Source organism: Cyclopterus lumpus, chromosome 19, assembly GCF_009769545.1.
Source record: "Cyclopterus lumpus isolate fCycLum1 chromosome 19, fCycLum1.pri, whole genome shotgun sequence".
Lineage (NCBI taxonomy): Eukaryota > Metazoa > Chordata > Actinopteri > Perciformes > Cyclopteridae > Cyclopterus > Cyclopterus lumpus.
The window spans coordinates 2,507,435-2,524,824 of NC_046984.1; the positions used below are offsets into that span (position 1 = coordinate 2,507,435).

General features: G+C 44.0%; 1 protein-coding gene across 1 annotated transcript in view; it reads left to right on the plus strand.

Annotated features, from left to right (window-relative positions):
- Positions 1-17,390, plus strand: part of ryr2a (ryanodine receptor 2a (cardiac)) — a 132,158-nt gene that overhangs the window by 64,403 nt on the left and 50,365 nt on the right. The window contains exons 22-46 of the mRNA XM_034559471.1: positions 1,252-1,355; positions 1,572-1,655; positions 1,894-2,053; positions 2,918-3,065; positions 3,202-3,302; positions 3,657-3,761; positions 3,904-4,078; positions 4,760-4,968; positions 5,493-5,675; positions 5,961-6,106; positions 6,260-6,374; positions 6,482-6,642; positions 9,124-9,283; positions 10,082-10,168; positions 10,443-10,574; positions 11,032-11,126; positions 11,539-11,714; positions 12,575-13,197; positions 13,567-13,767; positions 14,070-14,175; positions 14,299-14,442; positions 14,780-14,907; positions 15,282-15,427; positions 15,704-15,818; positions 16,153-16,285. Coding sequence (XP_034415362.1) covers positions 1,252-1,355; positions 1,572-1,655; positions 1,894-2,053; positions 2,918-3,065; positions 3,202-3,302; positions 3,657-3,761; positions 3,904-4,078; positions 4,760-4,968; positions 5,493-5,675; positions 5,961-6,106; positions 6,260-6,374; positions 6,482-6,642; positions 9,124-9,283; positions 10,082-10,168; positions 10,443-10,574; positions 11,032-11,126; positions 11,539-11,714; positions 12,575-13,197; positions 13,567-13,767; positions 14,070-14,175; positions 14,299-14,442; positions 14,780-14,907; positions 15,282-15,427; positions 15,704-15,818; positions 16,153-16,285 — 3,937 coding nt within the window. The remainder of the gene's footprint in view (positions 1-1,251; positions 1,356-1,571; positions 1,656-1,893; positions 2,054-2,917; positions 3,066-3,201; positions 3,303-3,656; positions 3,762-3,903; positions 4,079-4,759; positions 4,969-5,492; positions 5,676-5,960; positions 6,107-6,259; positions 6,375-6,481; positions 6,643-9,123; positions 9,284-10,081; positions 10,169-10,442; positions 10,575-11,031; positions 11,127-11,538; positions 11,715-12,574; positions 13,198-13,566; positions 13,768-14,069; positions 14,176-14,298; positions 14,443-14,779; positions 14,908-15,281; positions 15,428-15,703; positions 15,819-16,152; positions 16,286-17,390) is intronic.

Sequence of the window (17,390 nt, forward strand, 5' to 3'; positions counted from 1 at the left end):
GAGCGTAGAGTATCGTCCCGAGACTGCTCGAGTGGAAAATCTTCCATGGAGTGAAACTCGGGAGCCGGTGGAGTCTCCACGGGACCCAGTCGATCCATCACAGCCTTACGCACGTCTGCGTAGCTGCGCCGGGCTGCCGGGGGCAGTCCCAGGGCCGCGGTCTGCGCCTCCCCTGTGAGAAGCGGCAGGAGACGGATTGCCCACTCCACCGTCGGCCAGCCGCACGCCTCCGCCATCACCTTGAACGTCTCCAGAGAGGTCTGGACATCGTCCGCCGCTGCCATTTTGGGGAACGCCATCCCCCTCAAGGCGAAGGGGTCCGGCACCGGGGCGCCCGGCGGAGCCGCACCTGTGCGGGCAGCGAGCTGCTCGAGGGCATGAGCCTGTCTCTGTGCCTGGACCTGGAGCGCCTCCAAGAACTGGCGATTTGCCTCCGCCTGATCCCGCTGCATCTGGGCGATCAACGGCTGGGCCGGCAGCCCTGGTTGTCCCTCGTCTCCTGGCATGTGTTTTCTTTTTTTTCTTCTAAGGGGGCCCCACTTTGGGCTCCAGTGTAACGGGTCCGTGTTACCCTCCCCCCCTAGCACAGAGACAGAGGAGACTCGGGCTAGTTTACGGATCTTTATTCTTTGGGAGACAGTTGTGCTCTCGGCCTTTCCCCTGAGCGCCCTCCTGTGACTGTCGTTCTGCTCCCGTCACGGCAACGTCCATTTTCACTCCTTCCGTCCTACTGCCATTTTATAGAGAAAGCAAATCATTAGACCCAGCTGAGGCCAATTAGGCCTCCACCTGGTACCCTTCCCTGAGCGCACTCCCCCAATTCCGCCCTGCAGCTGAGCCTAAACACGCCCCGCCACCACACTCTCCAAGTAAGTAATCGTCGGAGCAACTATCTCAGTAGTAAAGATATTAGTTATGAGTTACATGGATTTCAGTGCAGCTCCATAACTACATGCGTCCAGATGCCCCATGGTTCCCCTTGTCCTGACACCAAAGGGTGCCAAGCAACAGGCTTCCAGACTGTCCTGACACCCTGATGCGATTTCTGCAAGTTTGGCACAAATTTCCACCTGGACTCATGGATGATCGGATTACGAAACTGGTGGTCAAAGGTCAGAGGTCACTGACCTCTTACCTAACAAATTTCACACGGATGTCCAACAGGATGAAATGATACAACGGGGACATTTTGGACAAAGTCGGATGTAAACAACAACTTGACTAGTTTTACGTGTTGTCTGTGTGTTTCAGGTGCGAGATGATAACAAGCGGCAACACCCCTGTCTGGTTGAGTTCTCCAAGCTTCCAGAACAAGAGCGGAGCTACAACTTACAGATGTCTCTGGAGACTCTGAAGTAATGCATCAAGTGCAGAAAGCAACATAAGATGTGACACTTGGATCAAATATTTATCTTTGGCACCATCAGGCACTCAACACATTCATTCTGTCCATGAGAAAGCTCTAAGATGCTTTCTGTGGACTAGGCAGTTAACTATGGGTGATGACAACATGTTTGAGTCAATATCAAACACCTGAACACTGACTGAGTGTGTGTGTGTGTGTGTTACAGAACTCTCCTGGCCCTTGGTTGCCATGTTGGCTTAGCAGATGAACACGCTGTAGAGAAAGTCAAGAGCATGAAACTGTCACCAACGTAAGTCAACCCCAACATCAGTATAAGAAAAGAAAAGTAATGCCACAAGTCAACAAAGACTGGATGCAGAACTAAACTTGCATGGTGTAATGATAAAGTGATGGAGCCAATATTTCTTGAGATGATTTATGGAAACAAAGATGATGTTTAGTTGGGGAAAGCACCAGAGGCTCTCAGACATGAAGGTTGTTGTAGCAGCTGGCGAGCTAGATTCAGTGATCCAACTCTATCTGTGCAGCTATGAGCTGTCCGGTGGTTATAAACCTGCCCCTCTGGACCTGAGTCACATCAAACTGACCTCCACCCAGGAAGCAATGGTGGACAAACTGGCAGAGAACGCGCACAACGTCTGGGCAAGAGATCGCATCCGCCAGGGCTGGACCTATGGCATCCAACAGGTAGACACACATACATACACTATATATATATATATATATATATATATATATATATATATATATATATATATATATATATATATATACAAATACTGCTTATGTGTTGAGCTGGACAGCGATGACTTTGTGTTTCCTGTATCTCTCAAGTTCCCTTATTGATTCAATAGTTGGATGACCGGTCTGACTGCAGGGCTCCAGACCAACTTATCCTCTACTTGCTCACTTAGTCGCACCAGGACATGTTTGGTTGCGGCCTTGTTTTGTTGTTGTTTATTATTGTGTTCAACCAATGTCTGTCAATTTCTGTCCGCATCGCCATCGACTTCCAGTTGACTACCTACTGGTCATATTTACCCAATACAATCTACATAAAGAAAGTATTTACTAACTAATCTGCCATACATTAATGAAATAGTTCCTACCCAGTATTCCTTTTCTACTCCCTGCTCCACAGAATAAGAGGCCATCTTGACTGCCATCACATATTTTGGATGCAGAGATTCCATGAAAGAGACCATAAACTCATGTTTACAATGTTTACTGAGGGAATAAATCAAGAGAGAAGTAGAGTCATTTTCTATAGACTTCTATACAACCAGAGGAGTCGCCCCCTGGTGGCCACTAGTGAGAATAACAGTTTAAGACACTTCCGCATTGCTTTAACTTTTTGGGCCCGGATGTCGCCTGACTAGAACCAATGGTTATTTCAATGCACATAGAAAGCTTTAAGCAATGAATATATCTTATATAGAGGCAGCTCATTGATGTTAACGAGGCTTTCTGTTTTTCTTCCCCCACCCGTCACCACATTACTATGAAGCAGATAATAATTACTTTTTATTCTTCTGGCCTCTGTCTCGTCAGGATGTGAAGAGTCGCCGAAACCCTCGCCTGGTCCCCTACATTCTGCTAGATGAGAGAACCAAGAAGTCCAACAAAGACAGTCTGAGAGAGGCCGTCAGGACTCTGCTGGGATATGGATACAACCTGGAAGCTCCTGACCAGGACCATGGTACAAAACCGACCCTTCATTGTCTAACTTCATTCAATGACTTGTCATTTTTGCCTTGATTGTACAAAAGTACAACATATGATGATAAGATAGTATTGTTTTTTTATGGTAACGTACCCTTCTTCTCATCCAGCAGCTCAATCTGACCCCATCAACATATCTGCTGAGAGGTTTCGCATTTTCAGAGCAGAAAAAACCTACTGCGTTAATACGGGGAAGTGGTACTTTGAGCTGGAGGTAAGAAGAGACATGATAAGAGATGTGATATTGTTGCTCTGAAGATATTAACTCTACCTCACAGTGATCTATTCTGATTTTAAAGTGTGTGAAGAAGTAATAAAAACCCTTCACTAAATGTTGTTACTTTTCCACCATGGTTTCTTGATCCGCCGTAATCTGCATGCAACAATATATACTTGTATATAATGTATATAATATATATATATATATATATATATATATATATATATATATATATATATATATACACATGTGTGTATATATATACAATACTCTTGTGTAAAATATCCTCGACACTCCAACAGACTTTTTTACTGAAATTGGATCTTATGGTTTCTGCTTCTCCTCTAGGTATTAACAGCAGGAGAGATGAGGGTGGGCTGGGCCAGGCCAGGATGCCTCCCAGACCAGGAGCTGGGATCTGATGACCAGGCCTTTGTCTTCGATGGCTTCAAGGTGGCTGGATTTTTCTTCACTCCACACATTCCATTTATTCAGTTTCATCGCACTGCAATGGAACAATTTTTATTTATTTTTATTTTTAATATTATCCGAATTAGGAATGAATCTGGAAATGATTTCTTCTTTTTTTTCTTAGGTCCAGCGCTGGCACCAGGGTAATGAGCACTTTGGCCGTGCGTGGCAGATGGGGGACGTAGTGGGCTGCATGGTGGATCTGAACGAACACACCATGATGTTCACACTCAATGGAGAAGTGCTGCTGGATGACTCCGGATCTGAGCTGGCCTTCAAGGACTTTGAAGTTGGTGAAGGTCAGTGCTGCGTTATTGACAACATTAAGACACGCACACGACTTTAACGCTGCACTACTTCCACTGGTTCTTTAGTAAACCCGTTGAAACAAGTGTTGTGCCAGTTATATAGGATAAGCATGCTTGGTATTGTTAGTGTTGAAGCTTATTAATTATCTTCACGCTCTGTAAAGCTGTACTTCTGCTTGACACATCCGGCAGGGCCACAGTGACGTTACCCCATCCGATTTGCCCCTTCCCGAATATCCTGTGTGGACGTTTTTTGCCTGTTCGTGCACATTCAATATTTTCTAACAGTGCCGAAACCATGTTGTGATACACGGGCCCCTACACTTTGGAGATTATGGGTTTGATTTGCTGCGGGGAGAGACCTGTGTAGAGAATAAAAGATCCAAACGTTTCCTCTTCAGGATTACGCGTCTTTGTAACTGCGGCTTAAGTCTGGTGCTTTGATAGACGCCCCCATGGGCAGGTTTGTCACAACATTGTTCAAAGATGAGAGGACATTGGTCAGGCCTGCAGTCGGCTGTATAACGTGTGATTTTTAATAACTGCTTTATAACAAGGTGAGTTTTTACAAATTGTCCAATGAAAAGGTTCCGCTATGGAGAGAGATTCCCAGGTAGTAGACATGACCAAAAAGAGCCCTCTGAATATTTGATTTCTTCTGTCTGTCTCCAGGGTTCATTCCTGTGTCTAGTCTGGGTGTGTGTCAGTTGGGGAGCATGAACTTCGGTAAAGACGTCAGCACTCTGAAGTACTTCACCATCTGCGGCCTGCAGGAAGGCTACGAACCATTTGCTGTCAACATGAACCGGGACGTCACCATGTGGCTCAGCAAGAGGCTGCCTCAGTTTGTTCCTGTCCCTCCCAACCACCAACACATGGAGGTGAGTCACCTGAGATACGGATGGATCCACGTAGCGAACACCTGCTAGAATCTGATGGAGGTTGTTGGTAGAACATTCAATGGTATTGGCCTGCGATCTGGACTAAAGTGTAATCGCTTCAGACCCATTTAAAGACATTTCTAAATATGTTTTCTTTGTATATATGTTTGTCCCGGCAAAACTGTTCAATAAACTACTGAAAAATAAGCCGACCTGATATAATGACAGACCAGAGATGGCTAATTTTTTTTTTTTTGAGGGGGGCATAATATGGAGGAAATTGCTTCAAGTTTTGCACAAAAGGCCATTAGGATTTAATGTCACTCGAGCCTCACAAAACACGTCTCTGGCCATAACTCAAGAATTGATATGCTTATCATGACAATTGCACACTAATAGGATAATATCTAAGATCAAGGGGAGACACCGGGGTCAGTCATGGGTGTGAACTGCAACTGGGCCGATTGGCGGAGGCATACATCAGCCAGGCGGTAATTCTAGTTTGATATTGCCTCCTTTTTCAGGTGACAAGGATCGATGGGACGGTAGAGTCTTGTCCATGCCTAAAGGTCACTCAGAGGTCGTTTGGCTCGCAGAACAGTTACACTGACATTACCTTCTACAGGCTGAGCATGCCCATAGAGTGTGCGGAATCCTTCTCCAGATCCCCAGCGAACGACAGCCTCTTCTCACCAAAGAGGGTAACGGTACCACAATCACACTGACCTCTACTCATTTACATCCCTACACATTGACAGACAGATACATGGTGTGTAACACACACTCAACACATCTGTCGTGTAGTGGAACATATCGCATACTCTTCTGCTGCACATTATCTTGCATTTCTCTCGTCAACGACATACTGTTCATATTTGTTCATATAACTAATAAAGGAAAGCTCACCACAACACTATTGACTGCCAACGTTTACTTGCAACGTGTTAACAGTAGTGTTGGTTGTATGACTGAGAATATGTCTGTTTCTGCAGGAGCTGGAGGACTTTGAAACTGTGTCAGACTTCGAGGTCCTGATGAAGTCTTCTCATGGTCCCAATGGTCCCACTGGACCTGACAGAGATGAATTCAACAACCACAAAGATTACAACCAGGAGAAGCCTTCCAAACTCAAGCAACGGTAAACCCTCTGTTTCCTCAACACTATACGATTCAACCGTTCGGTTCTCTCCATCCAGCTTTTGCGCTCTAGTAATCTGCACCGTTCTGTCATGGTGCTTGTTCACCTTTTTTAAAAATGTTATAAACCTAAACCAACCATCTGATCTGCCAGGTTCATGTTGAAGAAAAACAAATCAGACAACAGCTGTCCGACATCTGCGCGTCTGTCAGAGGAGGTGATGGCTGATGACAGAGATGAATATGAATTCCTCATGCAAGCCTCGACTGTAAGACAATACATAAACTAAATAAAATTTACAAAAACACTCGCATGCAATATGCCTGAAAGTAACTGTAATCAAGGGCAATTCAAGTGCATCTCTTTTCTGTGTAGCACTACTACTCCGTGCGGATCTTCCCTGGTCAGGAGCCCAGCAGTGTTTGGGTGGGCTGGGTAACCTCTGACTTCCATCAGTACGACCCAGGCTTCGAGCTGCACAATGTCCAAACCGTCACTGTTACCCTGGGAGATGAGAAGGGCAAAGTTCATGAGAGGTTGGTCACATGGCAGCTAACTCATATCTTAGGCTGAATTCAAAAATGTTCTTCATTTTATGTTGGGCAGGGACAGGCCTGGACTGGGACAAAAATTCGGCCCTGGACTTTTTGGTCCAGACTGGCCCACCACAATCAGATACTGTGCCAACTCGGTCCGTTGATGTACTGTACATATAATCACACAAGCCCTTAGTAACACTACTATACTGAATAATATCCCTTGATATTCTGGAGCATTGAATAAAATAAATGATGACTACACAGTATGTTGCTCACTTGCTCTTAAGAAGGATACTGGAGAAAAAAAACAAAAAACTTTCTGCCATTTGGTGTTACTTGTTGATTGTTGAGGGTGATGGTTAAAAAATAGCTGAAGGGTGTCTGGGTTTGGGACGGGTGAAATAATCAATGGGTGGGCTTGGGGTCTCTGGTGAGAGAGATGATGGACTGGGCACATACCTGGATGTGAAAAGTAGAGAAATAGTACGGAATATGTTTGAACACCCCTAATATGTATGCAAATGTTTAATTGTAACAGTAGTTAATCAGTGTTTCATTAGTTTTAACTGTATAATGTGAAATGGGTCATTGTCTCCTTGTCTCTTATTTGAACATTTCCATAAATAAGTGTTCAAAAAAAGAAAAGCAAGGACAATAAACCATAAACACTGACAGAAAAAAAATAGGTAAAGTATATTTGAACAAATTGGACAGTGGGCTTGAAGAAAGTGTATTGATACTTAAAACACTTTAACTCTGGTGACCTGATTTGTAATTATAAAAATTGTGAAAAAGCAGATCTGCATGCTCAAACCACACCACCATAAAATAGTGGTTAATTAATCAGGATAGTATATCATTTTCCAACACTTTAGAACTAGATTTACACCACACGCTATCTATTATGTCAAGTAAAGTTCATAGACAACGTTTCTGAACATTTAGTGAATGAGTATTTATCCACACACTGCTCCCCCTCCTGTACCACCATGGCAGCGGGAGCCTCACTTTCACTGTCCGACGTGACCTCCTGAGAGGGACCCGCCGCGCCCGGCGCAGCAAACATGTTTATTATATTTCTGCTCTTAGCAGCATCAGTTGCGAGAGCTTTTTTTTTCTTTTCCCTCAGTTTTTCTGCACCACCTTTTCGTTTTTTCTCCATTTTTGCTTTCTCTTCTCTCTCACAGATTGCTAATGATGTGTCATTAGCTCATCATTAAAGGTGATTGGACGAGGGGGGGGGGGGGTCTGGAAATGCGTGGGCGGGACTACTAGTCTGGGGCCTCTTATGCGTCTTTACATCCCAAAAAAAACAAAAAAAAAAGGTCAGCCACTGCCGGCCCATTACTGACCGGCCCACTGGGAGTTGGTACTCCCTATGGCCAATCCGCCCCTGGGCAGGGATGGGTGACACGTGTCATGACGGCAGCAGGTTTTCATTCCGGCTGAAGACTACATCCTATGATTTCAGTGACTACGTACCTGCTACATGGTGTCTGTGTGTGTCTGTGTGTGTGTGTGTGTGTGTGTGTGTGTGTGTTCTCCAGTATAAAGCGCATTAACTGTTACATGGTGTGTCTATGCATGTGTGTGTGTTTGTTCTTCAGTATAAAGCACAGTAACTGTTACATGGTGTGTGTTAAAGCGCAGTAACTGTTACATGGTGTGTCTATGCGTGTGTGTGTGTTTGTTCAGTATAAAGCACAGTAACTGTTATATGGTGTGTGTGTGTTTTCAGTATAACTTGCAGTAACTGTTACATGGTGTGTGTGTGTGTGTGTTTGTTCAGTATAAAGCGCAGTAACTGTTACATGGTTTGTGTGTGTTTGTTCAGTATAAATTGCAGTAACTGTTACATGGTGTGTGTGTGTGTGTGTTTGTTCAGTATAAAGCGCAGTAACTGTTACATGGTGTGTGTGTGTGTTTGTTCAGTATAAAGCGCAGTAACTGTTACATGGTTTGTGTGTGTTTGTTCAGTATAAAGTGCAGTAACTGTTACATGGTGTGTGTGTGTTTTCAGTATAAAGTGCAGTAACTGTTACATGGTGTGTGTGTGTGTGTTCAGTATAAAGCACAGTAACTGTTACATGGTGTGTGTGTGTGTGTTCAGTATAAAGCACAGTAACTGTTACATGGTGTGTGTGTGTGTGTTCAGTATAAAGCACAGTAACTGTTACATGGTTTGTGTGTGTGTGTTTGTTCAGTATAAAGCACAGTAACTGTTACATGGTGTGTGTGTGTGTGTTCAGTATAAAGCACAGTAACTGTTACATGGTGTGTGTGTGTGTGTTCAGTATAAAGCACAGTAACTGTTACATGGTTTGTGTGTGTGTGTTTGTTCAGTATAAAGCACAGTAACTGTTACATGGTGTGTGTGTGTGTTCAGTATAAAGCACAGTAACTGTTACATGGTTTGTGTGTGGTTGTTCAGTATAAATTGCAGTAACTGTTACATGGTGTGTGTGTGTGTGTTTTCAGTATAAAGCGCAGTAACTGTTACATGGTGTGGGCTGGAGACAGCAGCAGTCCTGGTCAGGGGAGGAACAACAACGGCTTAGAGATCGGCTGCCTGGTCGACACCACAAACGGATTGCTGACATTTACAGCCAACGGGAAAGAACTCAGCACCTACTACCAGGTACATGTTTGGCATGGTCCTTCCCCTCAACTCCTGCTGCATCTACTCCCATCCTGTATATTTGTTTTCCTTTCATTTTGCTCCATACATAAAAATGTCCCTCCTTCCTTCCTGCCTAGTTTCTTCTCTTTATTCTCATGTATTTTTTTGCAGTCTGGCACCAGCTATATTAAAGCCTGCATTCTCCTGTTTGCCAATATGTGTTAGTCCAACTGAAACCTATTTATTCTGCTACAGCATACATATGGTCAGTAAATCGTACAACTCTGTATGGTTCTTTGGTTTCAGGATGTAACCCTCTATAATTGGTTTAACCAGTCAGAATGCTGCTTCTAGACATTCAACTTCAGTTCATATAGCCAATCACATCATTTCATTAAAGCAGTGTAATACGTGACATCACCGCACACAATTAGCCACAGAATTTTATCAACAACTCACATTAGCTTTCTTGCTAATGTCTCTTTCTTTTCTGCAAACATGAAGCATCAGGCTAGAGAGCTTGTTTGCCAATCAGATAGAACACATTGAACACCTTCAGAACAAGTTCTTGATCTGCTGCGGTCTTCCTTCTTCCCCACCACTGCTACAACAAAGCCTTTTCTCGGCATTTACATTTCAATTACCAGAGAAAGTTTATTTACATTGTTTATTTGTGCCCCTGACTGTTCAGCCACCAATCAGGGATTTACATCGACACACCCTGAAAAAAAGAAATGATTTTGGGCCGCGTACAGGGACTAACTAATCGTCGATTCACTTGGATTTAAGTAACTAAGCTCTCTCTCGTCACCACAGGTGGAGCCCAGCACTAAGCTGTTCCCAGCAGTCTTTGCCAAGGCCACCAGCCCCAATGTCTTCCAGTTCGAATTGGGCCGTATTAAGGTGAGACAGACACGCACACATGCAGCGAAGTGTCTGAGGTTTGGCAGGTTACTGTTGCTCTTTCATAATAAAAGCCTTCTCGTGGTAAACGGGGGGATAAGTTGTATTGATTTATGGAGAAACAAACAGAAGAAACACAACCAAAAGTATGTAGAATTTTTTGTTGAGACTTCCTATTTTACTATTATTAATTCCACACACATCAAACCAGAAGGCTGTTACAAATCCTACAGAGTGATGTTGTATCCTTGTCAACCCATCTGCTTCCTGTCAGAATGTGATGCCTCTGTCAGCTGGTCTGTTTAAGAGCGAGAGGAAGAACCCAATTCCTCAGTGTCCTCCAAGGCTGCATGTCCAGTTCCTCACACCCGTGTTATGGAGTCGCGTTCCCAACCACTTCCTCAAGGTACAACTCCAACAGCATGTCTGCATTCTCTGGCTCTTTTGTGCTTTTGTTTTGGCGGATATACTATATCAGAAAAAAATCACATATTTAGAAATGTATAGAACAAAGGCATATACAGGCTGACTGTTGTACTAACAATTGGGAAAGCTTCTATCTTCCATTTATCTTACTCGCATGCAGCACAAGACCCTTCTTAGAATTAACTCGCTATTCTTGGTTTTGAATAGGAAAACTGATTGCCTGACTGATTTTTGGATCATTTCAAATTGACTGGGAATGCCTTACTAATGCTTGTTTCTATAAAGACAGTATGAAAATGATGCTGGGTTAGTTTTATGACTCTTCCATATTATATTCCTGCGTATGGGCAGCATGCTACGTGCCTGCTGCGCTGTACAGTGGGTTGAACATGAAATGAAGTGCTAACAGATTGTTATATATATATTTTTTTCTTCAGGTGTCAGCATCCAGAGTGAATGACAGACATGGCTGGCTGGTCCAGTGTAACGAACCTCTGCAGTTCATGTCTCTGCACATACCTGAGGAGAACAAGTGGAGTACCCACGTCTACACACACACAAACATACGCACACACATCAGGGGTGGACCATCTGGCTCACCAGGCTTTTTCCCAGTGGGCTTACCTGCATTTTAGGCCAACACAGCTGTCCTCTTTGTCTTTGTCTCAGCAGCCCATAAAACATGTAGCCTAGATCTGCCCACTGTTCTTTTTTTTTGCTGGCCCAATGTCATATTTAAACCCCTCCCCCTTATTTGCCAAGGCCAATTTCTTTTTTGTCTAAGTCCACCTTTTACTTGTTTCAGTCCTCACAATGTAGCACATGTACAAGAACACAGAAACACATGTGTATATACACACACACACACACACACATTTGTTTTCCTTTTCCCTGCACTCTCATTACTCATGCAGTGTGTGTGTCTCTCTGTGTGTGTTGTCCAGGTCGGTGGATATCTTGGAGCTGTCAGAGCAGAGGGACCTATTAAAGTTTCACTACCATACCCTCAGACTGTATTCGGCAATCTGTGCTCTGGGAAACAACCGGGTGGCACACGCCCTCTGCTCCCACGTAGACGAGGCACAGCTCCTGCAGGCTATAGAGAATAAGTACATGCCAGGTAACATGCAAGGCATTAGAGCCTGACCCTGAGATATACGCAGGTCAGGTAATACTCATCCAGAGCCCATCCTTAAAGCCATAGACCATGCACTAATCTCTCAATAGTGTACTTCATACTAAGAAGGCAATTGACATTTCAGACACTTACGGATCATAATTGTATGATGCAGGCCGGAATAACTTTATGCTCTGTTTTAATTAATACAATGAAAAGGAAATCACTCTATACTGTTTTTTATTGTCAACAAATACTATGAAAAGACCTAAGCCAATAATGTGTCCCATGCTCAATACTTTCTGAATTCTCTACTCTGTCCATGGCTCAAGTGCTAAAAAAAAAAACTGCTCACAAATATGTAGTTTCATTTAAAATAAATAAAAATAGGCTCAATAATGTTCTACTATTTAACACACATTACTCAAATAGGAGGTATTATGTCATGTGTTGGGACTATTTTCAGCGATGGATTAATTCACATAAACTCTCTAGTGACTATTTGTGGCAGAAGGATGCCGGATGTGGGATTGAGTCAAAATACAATGGTGACAAAGGAACATGTCATCCAGTGCAACAGTGTGGCTCGTTGATGTGTTTTAGTACTTTTTGTTATAACAATAGAGCTTTGTGACACAGAGGAATAACCTATTTTAGCTTTTAATGCACACACACATAATACTTGTTAGGAGGATACATTCATTGGTGGTTATAAACACCTATATAGAGAATAAATTCATGTACATGGTATTACCAGGCATTGGGTGTATTCTGTGCATTAATAAGAATGGTAATAAATGGTAAGATTAAGGGTTCATGTTTTCGATGACAGTTTAAATGTATCTTCTGTCTCTCACCCTCAGGTTTGCTCCGTACGGGCTACTACGACCTCCTCATCGACATCCACCTGAGCAGCTACACCACGGCTCGCCTCATGATGAACAACGAGTACATTGTTCCCATGACAGACGAAACCAAGAGCATCACCTTGTTCCCCGATGAGAAGAAGAAACATGGCCTGCCAGGCATCGGCCTCAGCACCTCCCTGAGACCCAGAATGCACTTTTCATCCCCGAGTTTTGTTTGTGGGGGCGGACCGTCGCATCGCAACACCGGATCAGGAGACTGTTTCCAGTACAGCCCTGAGTTCCCCTTAGACGTACTGAAGATGAAAACCATCGAGATGCTCACGGAGGCGGTGCGGGAAGGGAGCATGCACGTGCGGGATCCAATAGGAGGCAGCACAGAGTTTCTCTTCGTCCCTCTCATCAAGCTGTTCTACACCCTGCTCATCATGGGAGTCTTCCAGAGTGGAGATCTGAAGAACATCCTCAGGCTGATTGAGCCGTCTGTGTTCTCTGAAGGGCGAGAAGGTCAGGAGGTCACGCACACGGTGGCGGTGAAGGAGGAGACTGAGGATGGAGGGCGCAGCATGCCTAAAGAAGGACTCTTACAGATGAAGCTACCCGAACCTGTAAAACTCCAGGTGACACTCAGTTCATTCAGTTTCTAACTCGTTTACTATATTAGATTACAAACATAGTGCTTTTTAAAATCTGTGTAACATGCATTGTTTTTCTTGTCACATTTTACTTTTTTTTCTTACTGATAAAGAAGCTCTCCTTAAAGTTATAGAAAACCCAATATAGAATCACATGTTTTAATATCAACATTTGGTTTTACGTGTGATAGAACGTATTTGAAGTTACAGAAAAAATCAAATAACAGTAACAGGCAACTGCCTTTTTGTCTCTGTGTGAAATAAACAGCTTTTTTTTAGTAATGGAGATGCACTCTGGCATACAAACCTTTTTCATCACAACATGTCATTAACCCAACACGTGTCTGTGTGCAGATGTGCCACGTGCTGCAGTACCTGTGTGACTGCCAGGTGCGTCATCGCATTGAAGCGGTGGTGGCCTTCTCCGACGACTTTGTGGCCTGTCTCCAGGACAACCAGCGCTTCCGCTACAATGAGGTGATGCTGGCGCTCAACATGTCTGCAGCCCTCACTGCCAAGAAGACCAAGGAGTTCCGATCTCCTCCACAGGAGCAGGTAGGAACCCCTCTGAAGGAGAAAGAGCCCTGGTCCGGGGGGACAGAACAGTGCAGGGGGGATAGGTTCTGCGGGAGTAGAGCATGCAGAAGGATAATAATACAAAGTAGAGGAAGCGTATCAGAGAAGAAAACTTTTGATGTATCGCCTAAACGCTGGACACATTGAATGCTTGAATGCACCCCCTGTCAGGGAACACGGCCCCAACAGCCAGAGCCCATGAACAAATGTGCGTGTTGGATTTCCGTGATGTGATCCCAGTGGTTGTCGTATCACAGTCACTCCGGCGTGTGTCATTGCAGATCAACATGCTGCTGAACTTTAAGGATGAGAAGCAGGAGTGTCCCTGTCCCGATGACATCCGAGAACAGCTGCTCGACTTCCACGAGGACCTGATGAGGCACTGTGGTAAACCACCAATCGGCACACAGAGATCAATAGGGATCAATAAGAAGAAGAAGAAGAAAGTGTATATATTGTGTACTACAAACATACGGTATGCACAGTGTACTGATTTCTCCGTTCTGTCAGGTATAGAGTTGGATGAGGAGGCAGGGATAGACGGAGACAGTGACTTCACCATCAGGGGACGCCTCATGTCGTTGGTGGAGAAAGTGGCTTACCTGAAGAAGAAGATGGGCAGCCTGCCGAAGGAGAAAAAAGAAAGGAAGCCCAGTAAGTCCTCTGCACCCGCTGATCCACAGACAGACAGAGAGCAGTGGGATGTACACATGTACACACGTTCATTCGAACAAATAGTTGAAATTTCAGAAGTAAAATAATGATTTAGAAAGGTGACCAGTTGGTTTTTGAATGCTTTAAGAGCAGGAGATCTTAGAAAGCTACTCTTGAGTTTATATTTTTCCACCGGAATCAAATTATTTCATTAATCTTCTTCACAGAATATTTTGTTGTGGTTTCGCCTGCAGGCATTTCAGAAAATACTGCAACAAACTACGCGTGGAGCATAAATGCATTTGTGCGTGCTTTTCCCCTAATTCTGTCTCTGCAGGTACGTTACAGCAGTTGATTTCTGACACGATGGTCCGCTGGGCTCAGGAGTCGGTTATTGAGGATCCAGAGCTGGTCAGAGCCATGTTTGTCCTGCTGCACCGCCAGTATGACGGCATTGGAGGACAGGTAGGTTTGGGCTTGTGTATGTGTATGTGTGTGTTTTTCTTTTAAAAGAGACGCCATTCCATTGAATACCCTGTTTACATCGTTATATTAGAATATGACACAGTAGGGCCTAATGGTCATCTGCATCCTCTAAATATAGCAACATTCATACCCATCCATACACTGATGGGAGGGGCTACCATGCAAGGTGCCACCATCGACATGGACTCGGGGAGCCGGGGATCGATCCGCAGATCTTCTGATTAGTGCATGGTGACTGCTAACAGACTTTCCAGCTCAGTCTGAACAGCTTCTCGCAGTGATGAAATGTGACGGACATGTGTGGACCTCCGCAGCCAGTTTGGAAAGATATGAATATGTCCTTATCTGTCCAGGTGCGCGCTCTTCCTAAGACCTACACAATAAACTCAGTCTCGATCGAGGACACCATCAACCTGCTGGCCGCTCTGGGTCAGATCCGATCTCTGCTGAGTGTCCGTATGGGAAGAGAGGAGGAGAAGCTGATGATCAGAGGGCTGGGGTGAGAACACTCATCTGTGAATTTACATTTGTTAGAAAACAAAAGACTAATGAATAATTTGAACATGCTATGTCTTATATACGGTATGTAGCCGCACATTAAATACTAAGAATACGAGGAAAACAGAAATCGGTGGGTTTGTAAAACACTTTTACTGTGAGATGCTGTGTATGACATGCCTCGTTAAGTCAGTGCTTCCACTATAAACCTGGTTAGAGCCCTAATGACAAAACACCGCACTAAGCTTTTAACTAGCCCCTCCTCCTTCCTCCGCAGTGATATCATGAACAACAAGGTGTTCTACCAACATCCTAACCTGATGAGAGCTCTGGGGATGCATGAGACTGTCATGGAGGTCATGGTCAACGTACTCAGTGGAGGAGACTCCAAGGTAGGAAGTGTGTGGACTGCGGAGCCAAAACCAGGACCAGCTTAACTGAATCACAAGCTTGTGTCTCTCTTTACATTTTGTGCAGATGTGGTTTCTCTCTTGTGTGTGTTGTGTAAATGTGATTATTGTCATTAACGATCCACCTTATCTAAATAGAGATGTCTAGATGAAAGGTATTTTATTTGTCACTTTTTCTTGAAAATGTATGAATTAAAAATTCTTTGTGAAAGAGCATTTAACATGTAATACACCTTTATTGACAATATGCCATTTATACAGAGGAGACAATATCACTGCATGGAATTTGTCTGACATGAAGAATATGTTTTTGCAGGAAATCACCTTTCCTAAGATGGTGGCCAACTGTTGTCGTTTTCTCTGTTACTTCTGCCGAATCAGCCGCCAGAACCAGAAAGCCATGTTTGACCATCTCAGCTACCTGCTGGAGAACAGCAGTGTCGGGCTTGGTGAGTGTGTGATGTGTGCTGTACCTGCTGCCTCTGTGTTCTTTCTTTCTTTTGTTTGTACTTCTCCACTGAGAAGTCCCCGTCCATCTTTACAGTTCACTGTATTCACTTTACATCCATATGAGCGACTGGATGATCGGGGGCTGTGGTTCAATCAAAGCGTGAACATTTGTGGGAGTACCGTGAGCGCTGCTGTGTGACTGATGAGGAACATTGAAACAGTTAGCATGTGTTGAGAGGGAAGGGTTGATCTATTGTTCTATGAGATGAATCATCATCATTTTGCGTCATTGCTGACAGCTGTACAGTCATTTATAAAATGCAGTGCAGTGTCCATGTCAAGGACAATACTTCTTCAAACAAACATATAGTGTGGTGTATTTTCTTTGCTTTTGGAAGAAATTGGACCCACGGAATATAAAAGGGACCTCGGTAGAACACCCTAGATGGGTTCTAGATGATACCCTTTGAATATAAAAGTTTTCTAGATGAGCCCCTCGGAATATAAAATGGTTCTTAGTAGAACTCCCTGGGTAGGTTCAAGATAAAACCCTAGGTCTATAAAAGGGTTTTCAATTGAACCTCTTTGTGGGTTCTAGATGAAACCCTTGGAAATTAATAGGGTAAAAGGGTTCTTGGTAGACCCCCCCAGGTTCTTGTTGACACCCTTAAAAGCTGGAAAGTTAGAGCCTCCAGAGAGGGCTCTTGGTGGAACCAATAAACCATAGAAGGGTTCTCTGCATAAGCGGTTCTGGCTGGAACAAAACTCTTTCTGTTGGGTTCTAGGTAGAACCCTCTGAAAGGATTCCTGGTGAAACCTTTAGCAATTAATCAATAAAGGGTTTATGAATGACTTAAAGCTGGAAACCTCCATGTGGTTCTCGTTAGCACCTCTAGTGTAGAGTGTAAAGAGTGAATAGAGTGTGACGTTTGACGATGAAGACCCTCTGCTCGCTCCTTCCCAACTGCTTTCACCACTGTTGTTGCTTCTAGGCCGGGAGTTGTGTTCCAGCATGTTCCTGTGTGTCCATGGAGAAACCGTGTGCTGTTTTCGGTCAAGGCTTTGGGTATTTTGGGAAAGCTAATTTGTTTTTACAGCTTCATC